Raw genomic sequence first — 20,839 nt, 5'->3', positions numbered from 1 at the left:
ATAGCCAATTTGCAGAAGTGTAGAGTACTGATATTTCCTACTCAAGTAGAAGTACGGTTGCTTTATTGAAAATGTACTCAAGTACAAGTAAATCGTACATGAAATACTCAAGTACAAAAGTAGCTCAATTAAATAGTACTCAAAGTAAAAGTTACTAGTTACTTTAACCCCCCTCATGTATTTTTGGTAATAAATCTTGCCAATGTTCCCTTGCATACAGTAAACATTTCATGTTTAAAGTTAAAACGAAAATGACAAAATCTTGCACAACTGGACCATTGACAATTAAGTTATTTTCCACAAAGGCATCTGTTTAGAATAAAAGGTTTGTCAAAATCTACAATTATTTAAAAAAAAAAAAAAAAAAAAATACCAATGAATTCAAATAAAAATAAACAAAATTTCCAGGCATTAAGTATGTCAAAATGTATGCACTGACTCAATACGTTTAATCTGGTTGTCTGGCTATGATGTGATGCAACTGATTGTTGTTTGGTCATTTCATTTTTTTTTGTTTCACAATGTCCGTTGATCATTCTAAAACAAAAAAATAAAATAATAATTTACTTAGTAATGGTTTGGTGTGAAAATGTAACTAATTACTTATTTTAAAACTTAAGTAAAGTAAAATGACCGATTTAGAAATATACTCTAGTACCCATGAGAGCAACTCAATTTCATCAACGTGAGTACTTTTAATCTGTTCATTTACTCTGCTAAATTGTGTGTTTCTATTGTTGATGTTTCTATTATCTATCTTTTGTTTGCACTCTTTAAACTTGACATTCAGACTTCGACTTCTCCCGACTCCTGAGTGACAGTACTGGGTTACGTGTGACAACTTCTCTTTATATTAGCGTGTCACCTGGTGAGAGCAGCCTTCAGCACAGATGGCTGGCAGACCAGTCGTTTAGGCTGAATCACCCTTGGCAGAGAAGATTTTGTAGGCTGACTCAGATTTAACATGTGCTGGCTCTACGTCAATCCCTTCAAACCACTTGGATAAACAAGTCATTTTAGGTCCTTTGAAGCCCTGATAAAGACACGGAGTACATTTAATGGAATAGAATCGAATAGAATAGAGTAGAATACAATAGAATAGAATATAATTGGATGGGAATGGAACTGAAAAGAATGGAATAGAATAGAATAAACCTTTATTGATCCATAGGGGAAATTCCCACGTTACAGCATATGATGAAATGAAGCAATATAATTGTGGGGTTGGGTGGGGGATCAGTACAGTATTGTTACAGTTATTGAGTTAAACAGTGGTGTTAAACAGTCTGATGGAAGTGGGAACACATCTAAATTATATATAAAAATTATATAAAAAAATGAATGTAAGATGATTCAATCACATAAACAAATGTGTTGTCCATTTCTTTCTTCTGTCATTTTGTCCATTTAATGCCTTATATTGTTTGTTTGCTGACCCATTGGTGGAGGGATCAACACTGCTGCAAACAATTTGATTGAGGTGAAGCAAGCGGGTTTTCTCCGCACAATGGCATTTTCTTCTGCCATCTGTGCAGCTCTGATTACACACCAGAGAACAACATTTATCTCTGTGGGAGAAATCAACCCAGCCATAAATCAACACTTTCTTGATATAAAATGAAGTTCAGGCCACTACTTTTCACTCTTTGCTCAAGGCCAGCGTGTCCTTGGCTGGAGCGTACCGAGGAGAATGAGGCGTTTTTGTTTCTCTTTATAATAATAAAAAATAAAAAATAAAAATCACTACACGAGTAAAAAAGTTGTGTTACTGACTTGAAAACACCGTCTTTACAGTATAATAAACTTCTTTGTATTCACTCAGCCAAACTGTTATAAATCCCAAAGCTGAAAATAAAATCAATGTAGCATCAGCTTTTGTTGTTCCTCTTTTACATTTGCAATTGTTTTCTTTCAGGACCTCCTACCATCTCCAGCACACAGACACAGCAGGCTTTACATGGGGAGAAAGGACAAATCAAATGCTTCATTCGGAGTACACCCCCTCCGGATCGCATTGTGAGTAGCTCCTTCTGCATTTTTATTCATTTTATGACCATGGAGTAATTTATCAGCACCCTAATTAAATTACTGTTGCAATCTAACTCATTTCCAAAACCTACGTATCGATCTGCTAAATACACACAGAATGCTAAATAGTAATAATTCATATTCCTGGTGCCATATTTTTTCTTAGAGGAATAGGAAGTCTTGGAAATTCAGTTCCGACCCTTGGTTTCTCATTAATACACACTTACACTCTGTTAACACACAATCCTATTAAGATTTATGGACTTACATAAAAGTCCATAAAGTCGCTGTTCTCGCTATGCACATTTATTAATTTGTGTGCACAAGTGCATGTGTGCATACACATGTCTGGATACGCATGTGGCTAATTGCTATACTTTGTCATCTCGTGTATTGTTATTATTCTGTTACCCAACATTAACTCACAGAGTAATTAATATGAGATGCTTCGGGGTGGTGTGTTTGGAATTCCTCATTTTCTGACTGTGAACTTTTCATCTAAACAAAAATCTAAAAAGCTTTCAAACTTGAGTCTTGCAACACATATTGGATTGACTGCAAAACGGATGCACTAAAGCTTTTTAATTTTGAGTTTTGCAGTCTTTTTTGATTCCACATCATACTCTTACTTGTAAGAAAGTGAAAATACTTGAACCAAATCAGAAATTGTAACGCTGTAACACCGCATTTTTCACAGATAGTTTTCACCACCTGCTAGGAAGCTTTAATTTGAATGTGTTTTATCTCCTCTGAATTATACACATCAAATCTTCTCTCTGGAAATTCACTGGAGTCAAAGCAAAAGAAGTGAAAATAAATCTTGTAATCCTCCACAGTATGAAGAAATAACTCTCTCCCTTTCTCTCCCCATTCTCTTCCTCACACATCTTGCGTTAAAACGCTCGCCGAACAATTTGTGTCTCAACAGTTCATACACTGCAGAAACTAACTCACACGCAGTCAAACACAAATAGTCTCCATTGTTTTCCTTTGTGGCAGAATCCCCATTAACACATGTCAACAATTTACCACAAGAGATCACTTACAAAAAAAAATGAGTGTGTGTTGAAAAACACTCCAGTCAGTATATTTCTTTTGAGGTTAATAGGGGGAAATATCTATTTTCATAAGGCTAAGAAGCTTCTCTAGGTGAAGAACGAAGTCCTTTTTCAAATATTGATGCATCAATAACCTGAAATAGCCTTTAATAAGTCCAAGTCCACTAAAAGTAAGGGAGCCTTACTATCTATATATCTGTCTGTCTGTCTGTCTGTCTGTCTATCTATCTATCTATCTATCTATCTATCTATCTATCTATCTATCTATCTATCTATCTATCTATCTATCTATCTATCTATCTATCTATCTATCTATCTATCTATCTATCTATGTGATTCTTTCTCCCCTACAGTGTGCTATTGCACAGCTTTGATCACAATGGGTTTTCTTTCTTTTTATCTTCTCACATAACAGCAAAAACCACACACATCACACATCTACACACACACGTACGTCTACACACATAAAGGTGAGAAAACTTAATGACCTCTAGCCCACACAGCTTCAAGAAATACAGAGTTTTCTGTATCACATGGAAGGACAGATTCTCTAATAAGAAGTTGTAAAAAGTATTCTGGGAACACTCATTTGCTTTATTCACCTTTAATGCAGTTAAACATTGAGTGTTGCGCAAAGTTGTAGCGACATATCATATCACCCAGAGCCCTGACACGTTACGAATGTCGGATCTGCCTGAGTTGTGACACATTCGTAACACTTGCAATGAGAGCAACTAGAGAAGGTTTGTAACAGCACGTAGCTGTTTGTTGCATTTGTGGAGAAGTTTTTGACATTGTGAAAACATTTTGCACGAATGTGGCCATTTTGGTGGAGTGTATAACAGCTCATGTGTCGCCTCGCGATGAGCCATTTTGGCACGCAACAGAGCTGGGAAGCTTTCGGAGTGTATCCTTACTTAATATTTCACTGTTTTATAATGCCCCAGCTGAAAAACACATCAAAATCCAAGACCTGACAGCAGCTGGCGCCCTCCACACATGCATCACCTCCAGTTTTCACAATGGACTTTATCATTTACAGTCCCATAACAGCAGCCTGATGACCAGACAGAGGAATATGGAGGGATGTGGAGTGATGTGAACTGTCCAAGATGTGATGCTAGGATGAATTTGGGTGTGTGTGGAGCCAAAAATATGCCTATTCTGCAATATTGGCCACACTCGTCGCGACGATCCGCACTGTCTCGCTGCCTACACTCATGACCGAGCATCACAAGCTACGTTTCCATTACTCTTGGAAATGCGCGAAATCTAAATAACGCAATAAAAAATGTTAGTGTAAATGCCTCAAATATTGCAAAAAAAAAATGCAATGCTTTTATGATGAGGTATGTGAGACGTTTAAATATTGAAATGTATCGCAAAACACTTTGACGTACCTGGTCATATGACCACTTCTCTCTGAGAAAATTTGATGTAGTACATGTAGACAAAAGAGGAGACTGAAACATTTATTTGCATTATACTTTTAAATTATCACTGCCATAATAGTTAGCAATAACAAATGAATACGGAGTGTTATAAGGAGGTTTGGAGCGTCCATGCTCCTGCAGAGAAGTCTCGCAGGATGAGATTTCACGGAAGTTACGAGGCTCCTGCCCAAAACAACCTTCAATGGAAACACGTTCAAAGCGCAATTATTCTTTGTCGAAACTTCCGATACATTGCTTTTATTTTGCGAAAAACTGTAATGGAAACCCAGTTACAGAGTGTAACGCTAACATTAGTCATCACATCGTACATCTCTTGCTAATGCAAGGCAGCGTTCTTGGCTGCATGCTGAAAACAAAGTTATAAATACTGATTTTACCAGGAATGTATATATACGCAGAAATGCTGATAATGACGTGTCACTTAATTGTGATCTCCCCTTTGCTTATAGGCCTGGTCATGGAAGGAAACAGTGCTGGAGTCTGGAACATCTGGCCGCTACACCGTAGAGACGGTAAACACAGATGAAGGCGTTATCTCTACCCTAACCATGAGCAACATCGTCCCTGCCGACTTTCAGACCATCTATAACTGCACAGCGTGGAACAGCTTTGGCTCCGACACTGAAATCATACGTCTGAAGGAACAAGGTGGGAGCCAAGGTTCGACAGGTTCCATTTTCCTCTTCTTCAGTTTTGAAGGCGATCATAACCAGCCTCTTCTTTGTGTTCTTTGTAATGGTTGTGCTGATGATCATGTTGCTCAGTGTTTTACCATTCCACATTGGGTATTGTGACAATCGCAATTACGAAGCTCAGGACTATTTTACTATTTCTCTTTTAAATCTGAATTGATTTTTATTTTTTGAAGTTGCTGTGTAATTTTTTCATTATTTAATTTCTTATTTTTCTATGTCTTCTTCTGCCTTGTCAACATACCTGTAAACCTAGTGGTAACGGTGGCCAATAATCAGCATTATTTAGTTATTAGTTTTCAATGTTTTACATTGTTATGCATTATTAATGATGAGTTTAGATGGATGCGAGCAATAATATTATGATTACCTGCAAACATTGTGCAAGTTTTTCTTACTTTGCATGCCCCGTTAGCAAAAAAACTGAAAAATATGACAGTTTCCTAAATAGCTTAACCAAATACAACTTCTTCAGAATAAACATGGCTTCTTTCTAATTTACATCTTGACGGCTTATCTCCGTGATCGTGTTCCCTCTTTGAGCCACTTTTAATGGATGCCAACAAAAAGTGGTTGAATAATAATCTCACGACAATATATCTACTAAAAAAAGCAATTATAATAGTAGTTTATGATTGTAATATGTATAATTGTATGGTTTATCATCTTACAGCAGTGATGACTCCTAAATGACATGCACATAATTGACACATATGAACATATGACCCAGAGCATCATGTGAACTGCCAGCAACATGCATTACAGCAGGAGCCAGTAAAGAAAAACAGCATCAAATGTACGTTTTTCTTCATTTATTTTACAACTTTTTGGTAAAACCATTAAAAAAATAGGTGATTATCAAGTGATTGGTAAAAGTTTAGATAAATAAAGGAATTTTTAAAAATGGACAAGGCATATTTACTGACAAAATGTTAAAATTTGGTATTTCAAAACACATTTTTTATATCAAATGATATGAAATATATTGTACATATTTTTTCAAGTTGATCGTATAGTATTAACTGATATTACTTCAAAACACTTTTATTTATTTTATCACACATCAATGTTAAAAACTCTTTCTTTAATACTACATGTGACCTTTTCAGTTCTTCACTGGGTTAAAGTGTATCATCTGTCCTCTCGTTACTCAGGATAAATTATGAAGTGCTTATATGAAAGTGACAGTGATCCATAGAGAGAAAAGGCTTTTAAGCAGGTCTCTGCATTTATTTAAATGCAAGACGGTTGTAAACACAGGCTGGTTAATTCAGGTTCCTTATTAAAGTCTGCCTTAATGAGAACCAATAAAGTTGTAGCCACATATAGATACAAGCCTGCTGGTTTAGAGTCTTTACATGGGCAACACTTTGTGTACCGGCACACTATTACGCTATTATGCTCCAATGTACACACATGCCCTCCTTAATGAAAATAAAGCCGTTCCGTCTTAATTGCCCAAAAAGTGTGTGGATTAAATGTTGTTAGGCAAAAAGACAATGTGAGACAATTAGCAAAATTAATGTTTACCAGAGCCCGGCAGATATGTAGCAATATTAGGCTAAGATGTTCACTTCTGGAGGAAAGCATGAAAATGTGTGCATGGGGGTCTTTGAGTATGCTGGATCCATTTTTAATGTGATCTACACTGGCAAACCAACAGTTCCCTCTCAAAATCAAGAAATGCAAGATGACCACAATCTGTATTGTCAATTTGGTTATTTTGTCATAACTTTGGTTCTATTTGACATATAAGTCTGATCTATGGGTGATTGATTTAATTAAAATCACCCAAGAAAAAAAAAAAAAAAAAAAAAAATGTATATATTTATTTTATTTTATTTATTATTTTTTTCTCAAGATCATTATATGATCATTATATGCATGCATGCATAAGCATTATTCTGATGACATGTTTATTGTGCAGCACTTGCCATCTACAATGATTAAACTCAAACTTTTGATGTAGATATCTGAGTAATGACTAAATATGCAAAATGACCATAAGGATGGTGGCCATCTTGGATTTATTGATTCTGAGTGGGAACCGTTGGCTTGCCGGCATGGATCCCATTAAAAATTTATTCTGCAAAATGTTAATCATAGCCATCTATTTTGGCAGTGTTAAAAAATAAGTAACTACTGGAAAAACTTGAATAAAGTAATAATAAAAATGTTGGGATAAAGTATACCATTGAATGTTAATATACTGTAACTGGTACTTGTGCCATTTTCCAGCTGAACATGTACACTGTAGAGTTAAATATTTGTTAAAAATGTTAACAGTGACATGAAAAAAAATAAATAAATATATAACAAGGAAGATGTATCAAGCTGACCCCCCACCTATGGAACAATGGATCCAGACTATTGAGGAGTTTTACCTAATGGAGAGTCTGGCACATGTTGAGACTGTAGAGAACCCAGTTGGAAGATAAATGGGAGAAATGGACATTATACAGGAACGAGAGCAACAACATTGTGAACTGAGAGGAGACCTTTTGGAAAGACAGTTGTGACCCCGTGTGATTTGAAATCCTTATCCCCAGTAATTTCATTTTTTATTGTATTTTTCTTTTCATTTTAATTGATTCATTTTGATGAATAAAATGGATTCAGCATACTTAAAAAAAAAAAACATGTACAAATGTCCATGCTTTCTTCCAGTGGTGAACATAATTTTGACATATCTGCTGGGTTACCAGTGATGTTCACAAAAAAAAGAAAAGAAAAGGTAGACATTTTTCTATAGAGCCGGGCTGCATAAAAAAGTTTTTTTCCTTGAGTGATGGGCTTGTGTGTGTGTTAATACCTGTGACTGTGCAGAACATACTGTCCAAGTTCCCAGTAGAAAAAAAGTTATGACAAAGCTTCCCTTTGCATATATTTAACACAAAACTAGAAAAAAAAAATGGTGCATTTTGTCCCTGAAAATACAAAATTACAAAATAAATGCACCCTCTGCATTGTATAGGCCATGTGTCTGTGATAAAGCTTCTGTTCCATGCTGTATGTTCAGTGCCATGTGGGTACGGGCTGTTTATGGTATGTGGCTGAAGACGGACATATCTCTTTGTTGTTCTCTGCAGAATCGCTCCCAGTGGCTGTGATCATCGGCATTGCTGTAGGAGCTTTTGTAGCCGTCATTGTCCTCATGGGCACCATCGGAGCGTTCTGTTGTACTCGTGCCCAGAGAAGTATGTCCTCTTTCCCTTGTCATGAATGCCAATGAACTGAATTATTTACAACTTCACAAAAATGTTCATTTAATCACCTTTTTTTTTTTTTACTTGCAAAATTATATCTAAAATATTTAGAGTGAAACGCACACACACCGACACTCATATATATTGTGAATACATTTCAGAATCAAATCAGAAGGGTTTCATATTGAAAGCAGGAGTGTTGAAATGAAAATTTTTGAGGGTCATAGACAGATTGTGATAGAAACTCATTTCATGCAATCTTAGTCTGGCTTTGTGTTTTTTTTTTTTTTTCTTCAGTTTATTTACATTAAGCTTTATGTTCACCGCCACCAACTCATTAGATTAGAACCAAATCCACTGTCTCTATATCCAAGAGCCACACTGTGATACTGGTCCCTTCAGCATGTCTATTGTCTGTACACTACAGAAGAAGCGCACCTGGTTATGCCCTCACTGCCCGTGTCCATCTGTGCTCACCAGAGAGAACTTGCAAGCAAAATTAAGACAGAAAGTAAGACTTTGTTATATGACAGCATTATCCCACTCCTCAGTGAGCCACTTTTTAGCGGCTGTGCGAGATTGCATACATGTGCAGAAATGTTAATCTCATGTTGGAGGGAAGCCAATGAATATTAATGCCTTCTATTGTTTTTTTTAGTTTTTTTTTTTTTGGAAATGGGGGAAGCACTAACAAAGACACAATCCCAGGGTTCTTTGCTAAAGTAATTCTGCAACTGCACTGGGGACATTATGGAGTCAACCAATACAGGCTGGTGATTAACCAACATGTTATGATATGATTGTTTGTCTCCACCAGATCTGAAAGGAGTGGTGTCAGCGAAAAATGATATCCGGGTGGAAATTGTGCACAAAGACCACAACGCAGTGCGAGAAAATGAAGAGCACGCCTCCATGAAACAACTGATGGTGAGTGTGAGTGTCACAGCATTCTACTTTTCACTTTTAGATGTCCAATATACTGTCACGGGATGAATGTTGTTGCTATTTGTGTCATAGTCAAAGCACAGGGTTTATATTTATATTTACTTGTCAAATGAGCCTGATTCATTTTACCTCTGCTGATGCACACTGGGTAATCCTACAGTGGGTGTACCTCAGCATCTGCATGTGCCTCCTGGCCACACCAACAATGGTTTCCTCCTTTCAGCTCTATCAGTGTTTGGGTATTTCACACAGTTTGCTCCAGGGTGAGGCTATTTGTACGCACTGCCTTTGGTTTGCATTTTCATTTCAAATACTTAACACAGTCAGTGCTTAAGGATGGTGATGCCGAGCACAAACCTTCAGTTTTTAACACTGACATTAACGATGATATATAAATGCTCACTTGCGTGCTGTGTTCATTTTAGTTTTAGTCAAAATGTCGTCATCTGGATTATTTCAGTTATAGTCTAGTTTTTAATGGCATCAAGAATCTGTTAAAGGGTTCTTCAACCTTGGGGTTGCTTGGAGTTTAAAAGGGGTCACCTGAAATGTTTAGTACTTTAGCACACTGTGTAACTTTTGGCCACTAGGGGCGCTAGACTGATAAGGACTGGCTCTTAGGGTTGGGTCGCTAAGTGGGGCTGGGTTTGTGCCGCGGCTACAGTCTATGGACTGGAGGAGCAGCTGCCACCGCCCCCCTCCTCTCCCCGCCGTTGGAGGCCCAGCACTTGGCCTTCCTTGCCGTGACAGTGGCGCTCCCGCTCTACTCCCTGGCCTCGCCGCAGTCGTCAGCCCCCTTTGCCGGCGAAGGGGGCCGACAACGGCCGCAAGGTCAGGGAGTAGGGGGGAAGCACCACCGACGCGGGTCGAGCCGGGGTCTGCAGCGGTTAGGCTGTAGCGGCTGCTCCTCCAGCCCATAGACTGTAGCCGCGGCGCGAGCCCAGCCCAGAGAGCCAAATTAAACCTTATCCCGAAGTTACGGGTCTGACTTGCTGACTTCCCTTTGTATAGAATCCACATTTAACTGAACTATCGCAGCGATTAGTGCATCATTAACCCAACACAAAACTACCATATTGTGCTCTTTTGGCTGTAAACAGAGACTAACTCGTTTCAGCTGCCCACAGCAATGGCGCCGGGTTGGGAAATGCCCGTATGTTGTGACGTCGCGTGGGAATTATATATATCCGAGTCTGTGGTCACTTGACTGCCCTAAAGTGAAACGTTCTTGAGGCCTTCTCCAGGTCACATGACCTGTTGAAAGACGGTCAGTCTCCTCAGATTTAAAATACATTTCTGGAATGTTTTAACTATGATTCTTTTTTCAAATTAAAACAACACACAATCTTAAACAACTGTATTCTTTACTTCTCGTCTTGTTCAAATAAAATGCAATAAAAATGATATGAGCTGGCACTTAGATGCAGTGTTTGTCACTCATCCTGGGTAGTCTGTATATTTGTAGAGCAGTATAACAAACTAATTATAATACTAAAAATACTAAATTCTAGAAAACAAATGTCTAGGGTCAGAAATTATTGATATCAAAATGGGGTCATGATCTAAAAAAGGGTGGGAACCACTGTGTTTGAGATATAGTTGACTAAAATAAGAATGTATGTGGTTTATTGTAGATCCATTATTAAGATGACCATTGAGCAACCAGATATGGGATGGTATCAATATTTGTAGACACACACAGACGGATGTGACTTTGGATTTGATTTCATACCATGAGACAAAAGTATAGCTTTGTTTTTATTAGTTAATTTGTTTTTTTGTTTTTGTTTTGTTTTTTGTTTGTTTTTTTTTTTTTTTTGATTTTTTTTTAAATCTTCATTGTCTAGTCCAGACAACAAAAACTATGATGAAAATGTCACTAAAATAACACTGAAGCTTTGACGTTTATTATTATTATTATTATTATAAATATTATTATAATTATAATTATTATTATTATTATTATTATTATTATTATTATTATTATTATTATTATTATTATTATAAATATTATTATTATTATTATTATTATTATTGTTATTGTTATTGTTATTGTTGTCGTTGTCGTTGTCGTTGTCGTTGTCGTTGTCGTTGTCGTTGTTGTTGTTGTTGTTATACTGTTACTGGTGTTTGTTTTGGTTTTATATTGTCTAAAAACTATGTGGCAATAAAACTGATTCTGATTTTAATTCTGATGAGTGAATGGGAAGTACAGTATGTATATGTGATGAAAGCTATACCCTACTGTCTCCAAAAACGTGTCTCTTTTCGGGGAGTAATAACTTTCCAAACATTCACTGTCATGTTTTGCTTCCTCTTTGTTCAGGTGGAGCGAGGAGAGTTTCAGCAGGAGTCTGTTCTAAAGCAGCTGGAGGTGTTACAAGAGGAGGAGAAGGAGTATCAGCACATTAAGGTACAGCATGAACAATGACTCTGTGACAGCATGAATGCAATTAAAAAAGCACTAAGGTGGGAGAGGTAGTGGGATAACCCGGGGGGCCGCCACCCCGAAGAACCAAAATAGCTAAAAAGCATTAATTCTTTGCCCGTTACACATAGTTATTATATTTTTTTCCTGTAGAAATGTCCAGAGGCATAATAATTGCTGTTGTAGGTCTGGTTTTAATAATTAGTTTGGTATTCTAGGAGGTTTGAGGAATCAAAGTGCTCAGCCCTCAAGCTGCCGTCTCTGCTTTTATTCATGTCGTAAGTGCAAGCAGATGAGAGAAGGATTTTAAATAGCTATTCGAATCAGAAAAATGCTTAGTATTCATTTGCTGGGTTAGGTTGGATCACTTGGCTGCATATTTGAACATGGAAAAATACAATTCATTTCAGTAGAAGGATGAGGAATGAGGTGATATTGTTTATTTACATTAAATGTGTGATGTCAGATGGGTAGCTTGTTTTCATTTGGCAATTCCCTAAAAATAGTTATTAGGCTAGTTTGTCTTCTGGATGTTTTTCTAAGAAAGTAAAGAAAACAAAGTTTAGAAAATTATTACTATAAAAATAAAATCCAAGCAAATGTACAAGGACAGTGTTCTGTCACATAATACAAATACCTAAAATAATCATCGGATTATTTACAGATGGATACAGTGAAGCTTTAGGTTGTATAACAGACATGTTACAGACACTAAGAGACATAAAAAAAATACAGTTGTTACTGAAGCCAGGTTGCCAAACTACATACAATGTCAAAATATAAATTAAAAAATACATTTGATCTGAAAAGAGGGGCATCATGAATGAAAAATGTGCTGCTGATGTAAATAAATCAACTCCATCTGATGTTTTGAACAATGTGTGAGCTCATTGTGAACAGCTTTAATATCCATTCAGTGGGTGCACGCTGTCCCTTTAAACATGTTGGTGATGCTCACTTTCTGTTCATGTGTGAATAAAGAAGCAGCAACACATCGAGGTGTGTATCAAATAATTCCGATAAGGAATAAGAGCTTGATTTGAGTCAGTGGTTCTCAAACTTTTATAGCTCAAGTATAGCTTTCTCTTATTCCTGAATCCAAGTACCCCTCTGGTTTCTCACCTTTTTTTTTTCTTTTTTTTATTTTGACCCCATTTTGATATCAAGAATTTTTGGCGACCCTAAAGATTTTTTTTTTCTCTTGAATTTTTTTGCTCCGGAAGGATTTTAATACAGGCGAAATGAGGCAAAATGGCTCCTTTCAAAATAAAGGTTGCAGGCCCCTGACTTAGATGATCGTTTTCAAGGCTGCAAATGACATAACTTTATGATGAAACCTGGAGAGAACCAACATAAGTCATTGTATTTAACTACATCAATATTAGCCCTTTTTACACCTTGCATCACAGTATAAATATATTTAATGACGATACTGCCTATTAAGCAGCAGCACATATAACATAAAGGAATGAGAGTAAACACAATGTATTTACCTGACAGTAACAGGAGAATATAACGGCATGATGAGGCAGACGAGTTTGACTGCAGGTATCCATCCTCTGATTCCAGCACCTGTATGGAATATATCCTTTGATAATAGCCCTGCTGCTGTGCCGATTTATATCAAATAGTGACATGCCAGTACGATCAGAATGACTTATTTCGCAGGAGCCAGAATTGAGAAAAAGTAATAAGAGTGTCAGTGCCATTCATTGCTGCATGTTCAGTTATACGGGACTGATGGGCTCGGTTTGCACAAATGAGTCTTTTCGCGTTCAATCCCATTATCGCTGATGAAAACACATAAAACACTTGAATGAGGTGACCCAAGTGCCACACATAAGACCTTATAGAATCCTATGTTCCTGTGATGAAACAAATGAATTTAAAACTGCTTTCATGTTTTATTATTAGAAATATTGTTTTCTTTGCCAGGTTATTCAACTTTTTCTTAGTAAATTATTAGACTTTTTGTGCACTTTTTGATATGTTTAGATATGGACTAAACACACGTTTGCTGTAGTTAGTCAAACATATTTATAATCTGAATCAGTTTATTGTCATTGTGCATACGCTTACATACACACAATGGAAATGTAGTTTCTGCTTTCAGCAAACGGCATAAATAATCAGAAAAAAGGCATAAATAGTCAGAAATAATTAAAAAAATATTAACACTATATTATTGAAACATAAACATAAAAAAACAAAGAAGGGAGTCCTGTTCAAAATAATTAAAAATGAGGAATTAGAATGTTGTGTATTTGTAGTTCTCCAGAATAGGACATAGAACTTTTTTTTAATTACAATTCCCCAGTTTTAAACATTTCTTTGTAAATAAAACCCATAGGCATCAGCTCTTTGCAGATATACACTTTACAATAACCCATTCTGTGCAGTTCATGATGAATGAAAACATATCAAAAATGATTTACTGCTAAAATATTAATTTCTAGCTTCCACCTACTGACAACTGCTCAATCTGTTACTTTTTCTTAATTTCAAAATGCATTTCGTCATTGGTCCATTTTCCTACTCAATACTGCAAACGAGGGCAACTGGTGGCCCAGGGGGCCACATACAGCCCTCACTTAAATTTGTGTGGCCCCCAAAGTAAATGCGCAAAATGACAGAATTACAGGAAATTACACTAGCCAACAAAATAACACCAAAAGCACACAAAATGACAACACAAAACATAAGAAACATATACAAAATGAATAAAAACAATAAAAACTACTAAAATGACTAAATACTAAATAACTACATTATAAAACGAAATAAAATATAAACAAAAAAAGATAAAATACACAAAAACACATAACAAACAAAATGACCTCAACCACACTCAAAACAACAACAAAATACACAAAAATACAAAGCATTTACAAACAGAATAGAAAAAAAAAATGTAAAAAAGAAAGACAAACATGTTTTTTGGCTACTCAAACGCCAAAAAATGTATCAAACTCTGACTTAAGAAAAGCTGTTTTCTTTTAATGAAAAACCTGATTTTTTGACACCATCTGTTATTGAAATGCTCCACATATGAGGTGAAAGTGCCTCCCACTATTTAAGAAGAGCTCCTGGGTGCTTTAAGGATAGTCGCTTTGGTAAATCAGCCATGACTGATTATCGCAGCAGGTGTTTCTACCACCTCCAACCTGCATCCTTGTCAGCAAGGTGCTGAATTCACACGTAGATATTTAGACATCATGCGATTGCTGATGCTTTGGTGATTCAGGCGTTGTCCATTCGTACTTAGTATCCTGCTGAGGCTTGTCAGAGTCAAAGGAGCAAACATGTCCTTCCTGTTTCCTTTTTTTTCTATCTCAAACACATGCTGCCTCCTGGAATATATTTCCAACCTGTTTTCCCAGCAAACCTTTTTAATGAAAGCATGTATAGAACATAAGGGAAGTGAACAAGAGGCCAGTGGAAAACACTCTGCCGTCTGAGCATAACGAGAGTCCTCGTAGGTTGTCTCTCTCATTTCACCAACATAAGGATTCTTCTTCAGGGATTTGCCACCTTGCTCACTGTACTAAACATTCAAATCTTTTTCACACAACGACATGGAATAAACAGTCGCGTGGCCCCGCTGCATCCTTAGCGCAGCCTAACGCCTGCAGGCTAGCTGACAAACATGTGGCACAGCTCAAGCCTCAGTGGGCCTGTGAGTGTGTAACTGAAATGACTGACCCTGCAACTCATTGAGGCCCAATTAAAACTAGTGTGTGAGTGAACTTTGCAGTGACACATTGGAAGCCAAACTATGCATCATCAAGCCCTGGTTAATTAGTTGGAGACATGACATTAAGGTTATTGTGGGGGGTTAATTAAATCATAGCACTAAGAATCACCAGCCTTTTTTTTTTTTTTCCTGCTCGCGTTCACAGCAAATTGCATCCGTATTTATCCAACATTGTAAGTAGTAATTACTGCTAGTGTAACCTTTGCACCTTAATTTCAATGTATGTTTCTTTTTGGAATGTATTATTTTGATTAGTGCGAATAAAGCAGTGAAAATTCTCATTATTATTATGTTTCTCATTATTTATGTGTTACCTAGGATCCCACAAATGGCTATTACAGTGTCAACACCTTCAAGGAGCACTCTACACCTACGATGGCTGGAAATCAGACGACTGAAGCAAGGAACCCCACCAACACTGGGACTCTGGGAAAGCAGCGCGTACCAACGGGCATGTCCTTCACCAATCTCTACTCCACCCTGGGAGCGGGTCCCAATCGCCTCTATGACTACGGCCAGCGCTTCGTGCTGGGAATGGGCAGCAGCTCCATTGAGCTGTGCGAGCGAGAGTTCCAGCGCGCTTCGCTTAGCGACTCCAGCTCTTTCATCGACACACAGTGCGACAGCAGCGTGAGCAGCTACAGCAAACCGGACGGCTACGTCCAGTTTGACAAAGACAGCAAGGCATCAGCCTCTTCCTCCTCCCACTATTCCCAGTCATCCTCGCAGAACTCAGACCTCACGCGGCCACTTCAGAAGCGTATGCAGACCCACGTCTGACCTCAGGTGTGTGGAGGATGTTTAAATGGAGAGTGGCATGCAGCCAGGATTGTAAAACTGAAATTGTGAAAAGGAATTTTCACCCGGAGGCCCTAAGCTAACAATGTTACACTGCGTTCCAGAAAGAAGCCCAACAATCTGGGCCCAAAGATGACCATTGTGACTTGTTTTACTTCTCAATGTCCCCATAAAGTGGATCAAGGAGCCTTATACCGCCCTCATTCTTAGCTCATTCATTAACTAACTCAATTTTTAACCCAGAATGCCGCAAGGAGGCTATTTATTAGCTGAATCACTACACTTGATGGAAAATGATACTTTATCTACTTCTACTACTTCAGTGTGATTGTTTGCGAAGCAGGGAGCAGGATTACAAGACTTTATGTGACAATCAGCCATACTTGCATTGGACCAATTTTGTTTTGTTTTTTGGAGATTTACCTTCAGAAGATCGCAAAGATTGTTGGTGTAAGTGTTGATGTACTCAGCACAGACTGCCCGAGCAGTGCAAGCTGATGTCCTGCAGCTCACATGTAATTCAAAGCACAAAAAATGAATGTGCATGTGGTTTTTCCTTTGTTTCAGGAATAGAATTTCCTCTCTACCGTCTTTTCCCTAACACTGTGTAAAGCCTGGCTTCAGTGAAACTTGCGCCCCAATGGAGTAAAACTTCGTCCCTTTGCCCACAGATGTTTCACACACTGAAACGAATGGGTGTTTTCTATCTCCACAGCGTTACTGTGGCCACACACCTGAACTGATAATGAAGAGCTGAGATCTCCTTTCAAATTCCTGAGTCAATATTTTTGCTTTAACAAGTTCTTATAAAAAACAATATCAGTGTACATACGTGACTGCAATTTCTTTTCTAATGTTTCTGAGTTTCCTCATAAATGACTAAATGAAAAAGGAGCGCTTGTTTTTTTGTCCATATCTACTTTGCCATGAGGGTTTGTTTTGAGCAAGGTCAACATAGTTTGACCAAATTTGACAGGCATACACACAATCAGCTCTTTTGTTTATAGAGAGCGGCATTCATCCATTAACAGAGTCTCGCAGGAGGGAAGCCCTTGAATTATGACTGTGTGTTGTAATTGTGAGTTGTTTTGACACTGCAGAATACAGAACATACTCGAGGGTACCTGTTGACAGAAATGTAAGCATATTTTAGCTTCTTATTGTGTTGTTATACCATGTCGTCAATATCGCTGTTGACTCTGGAGCTTAGCTTGTCCTGGTTACATAACTTCTTGTGATTGTGCGGGTCATTAAAGGAACATGATAAGATAACTTGAAACATGTGTTAGGTATTTTTTCTTTCAGTTTTAATACCAGCTGCTTCTTTTTTTTTTTAACACGCAAAAATAAACACTCTCTGGGGCATTGTTTTGTTTTTGTTCTCAACTGTATGTTACATCATTGCATTGCAATGTAAAATTATTTACCCACTGACATTTAATTTGTCTAAGTGGGGTGTTTACAAAGTCTACGGATTTGAAGATTTCAAACGGAGCTCATTGCCGTAGTGGCAGAGTCATGTTGGATGTTTTTTTCCAACAGAAAAACCATTAAAATTGAAAATATGTTTTTTATAAAAATCCTCTCTTTTACGCTTAATGCTACTGCACCAGATCAAGAAAACTTTGACCTTCTTCTACGTCCAACTCTTTACACCATGCATGGCATTGTGCACACTACTGCAGTTGCATCATGGATAAACATCATACTAGGCTGTTATCACAATAGTAGTGGCCAATGAATAGAAACAATGTTACACAGTAGTCAAACTGGTGGAAGATTGTTACATCAGTCGCCACAGTCCAACGTTTTGCTCTAACAGCCTTTCCAACCACCACCGAATGTGTTTCTCCTTCATATCATTAAACAACCCGCTACCTGCTTTAAGCTACTGCCACTACTTCTTCCCTACATCATCAAAAATGGCAGTTTCTGGAGTCTTTTGAAGCCTTATTCATCTGTTTGGTATCCCATGTCAGAATTCCCTTGTTTCCCATTCAATAAGCTCTTTAGATTACCAATCCAAGTAAAATATGAATTAAAAATAATAATAAATTAAAGTTAGATGTGTCATTATCATCTATGCTGCTTAAAGTTTACATAATTGTAACATCCAATCAGGTTTTATGTATAAAGTGCAGCAGTTACACCCCTGTGTGTCTATTACAGTCAAATGTGCCCCTCAACTTGCTGAAAAGTTGATGATATTTGAACAATAGCAAGTTGTTGTAAGCACTTTACCAATGATTCCATTCAGCACATTTGAATAGGGTTTTCATTGGAGTGGCAACTCTAGTGGAAAGCTTTAATTTTACAAATGGATGGGTGCCCATTGTGAAGCTTGAGACAAAAAGCTGTGTTTCAATGCTGATAATCCAGCTTGGCACTTATTAGACTGTATATAAATCTCTCATGCTGTCTTGTTCTGTATGTGTTTTTTTTTTTTTCTGGTTTATCCTTCTATCCTTCTATCCTGCTATACTGTAGGAAATCAGCAAAACATCTCATCATTACGAGATAATGAAGACAATCATGTCCTCCTTGTTTTCATTCAAGAAATAACCATGCACGAGTTACATAAACATGCACCACTGATTTTCTCTTCACTCAGATATCACAGGGAAAATTGACACTTCACACCAGGCGCTCATGAAGCTATAGGATGGCAAGCTGATATTAGCTGTGTCAGCTTGAAAATAAGACTTACCAAGAGGTTATTATACTTTATCAGCTCCTCTACAAGGTGTCCATTAGTTTACATAGCAATTACCACTAAAATTATACTGTATATCTGTGCCATTTTTTCCAAGCAAATATGCACAAGGATGGATTCTTTTGTCACATATTTAGCCTTTAAATGACAGTGATCAAGGTTAGAAGGGCCATACTCTCTGTTGTTTCTATTTGCAATGGTATCATCATTGTTGTCCCACCATGTTTGTCACGTTCCAAAACTTATCTCCCTGAAAATCCTGTTCAAATGGTCCAGTTTTTCCTCAATCTGGTGCAGCTCCTACTGATCCAAACACATTTTCCCAGGTCGTAGAATACACACCCTGCAAAGAAAACAGATAAATATTTGATAGGCCAGCCTTCTGTCCCATTCTCCACCCCCCTAACCCAATGGCACCAGTTCCACTGGGCTGGAGAGGACAACAGAACATGAGTGCCATGTTAGTCTTTGGGACTCAAAGCCCATGTGAGGACAAAAGCTGCCTCACTCACCTGTGGATGCCCAGCCGGCTGGTGCTGGCACGGTCTGATTGCCTTGCTGCAAGCTTGGCACAGATGCCAGGGCATAACAGATGAACAAACACAAAGACCCAGAACAATTACAAGAGGTTACCGTCCTTGATAAGAACAGCAACTCTATTTCAATTGAGGATGCCAGGTAGCCTACAATTCACTTGTTTTTTTTTTTATTATTATTTTTTTCTTAAATATGCATATATGTTACTGATTTTAATCTTTTCCGAGGTCATAAACATGAGTATTAGAACATGGGCTCAAACACAGGCATCTCTTATTGAATATACACCAAACATTGCTGTGGTATACATACTTACAGGACAGGGAGTGGCTCGAAATTCAGAAAAAGCATAAGCATAAGATTTTTTTTTTTTTTTTTTATCTGTTACATACCCCACAAAGGAAGATTAAAAAAAAAAAAAAAAAAAAACAGGAACTGCCTCACCACCAATCTCTGTCTTGTGATCAAACAGGATTTAATGCATTCCAAGCAACTTAGAACTTGTGATTTTCCAACTTCCTACTTGAAGAAGTGACTTGGAACGCCACCTGAAGTTTGGGCCCCTTCTCGGTAAAGTCAGGGAAAAAAAATCAATATTTTTTTCGGTCAGCCTTATTTGAGATATTTCGACGTGTTTCCACTGAACTTGGTTGAATTTTTAAGTCAGAAATGCAGAGTTTTGAGTTTAAGTTTCTCAATCAGCTCGCTTCTTGTTTGGCTGCATTCCATTCACGAGTCTGGAGTCATTGTCTTTCCCCACACATACAAAAAATTTGGGTCGTAAATATTCTTGTATATTTATGATTTTCTGCCCCGACCTGGTTCAGAGAGAATTATCAACAAATTATCTCTGAACACACCTCAGACCACAGGATAATCTTATAGGATAATCTAATAAAATAAGCTGTAGCATGCTTAGTTGCAACGGTGGATAATCAGGGCAACGACAGCCCAATGATCTGTATATGTGTCCCCAGCCTAAACCCACAGAATCATAGACAGGAAAAAAACACTAAAACTGACTACCAACTGTGTACTAAATAGAAGAACAATAACAGAGCAAAAAATTAAAAGCCTAACAAAAAATCAGTAGACCAAGAATCAAATCTGTGAGAGGGTTTTATTCAGGAAAAATAAAAAAAAAAAATCTAATTGTTGATTAACTTAAAGTTGGGCCAGCATTTTAATAATTTAATTGTACGGCTACCACCTATCTTTAACCCTAT

The 20,839-nt window shown here is 37.4% G+C and overlaps 1 protein-coding gene across 7 annotated transcripts in view; it reads left to right on the top strand.

Moving 5' to 3' along the window:
* Positions 1–20,000, top strand: part of kirrel3b (kirre like nephrin family adhesion molecule 3b) — a 193,413-nt gene extending 173,413 nt beyond the window's left edge. Inside the window, exons 11-17 of one of the 7 annotated variants that reach the window (XM_028465170.1) lie at positions 1,916–2,016; positions 4,990–5,188; positions 8,322–8,429; positions 8,866–8,949; positions 9,256–9,371; positions 11,710–11,796; positions 15,884–20,000. In XM_028465170.1, the coding sequence (XP_028320971.1) occupies positions 1,916–2,016; positions 4,990–5,188; positions 8,322–8,429; positions 8,866–8,949; positions 9,256–9,371; positions 11,710–11,796; positions 15,884–16,345 (1,157 nt within the window). In that variant the 3' untranslated portion in view covers positions 16,346–20,000. Of the gene's footprint in view, positions 1–1,915; positions 2,017–4,989; positions 5,201–8,321; positions 8,430–8,865; positions 8,950–9,255; positions 9,372–11,709; positions 11,797–15,883 lie in introns of all 7 variants that reach the window. The other 6 variants (XM_028465169.1, XM_028465168.1, XM_028465175.1 and 3 more) reach the window with 6 other exon arrangements.
* The last annotated feature ends 839 nt before the right edge of the window (positions 20,001–20,839 follow it).

The sequence above is a fragment of the Gouania willdenowi genome, chromosome 13 (assembly GCF_900634775.1).
Source record: "Gouania willdenowi chromosome 13, fGouWil2.1, whole genome shotgun sequence".
NCBI classification, from domain to species: domain Eukaryota; kingdom Metazoa; phylum Chordata; class Actinopteri; order Blenniiformes; family Gobiesocidae; genus Gouania; species Gouania willdenowi.
This window is presented reverse-complemented; position numbering and strand designations above follow the sequence as displayed.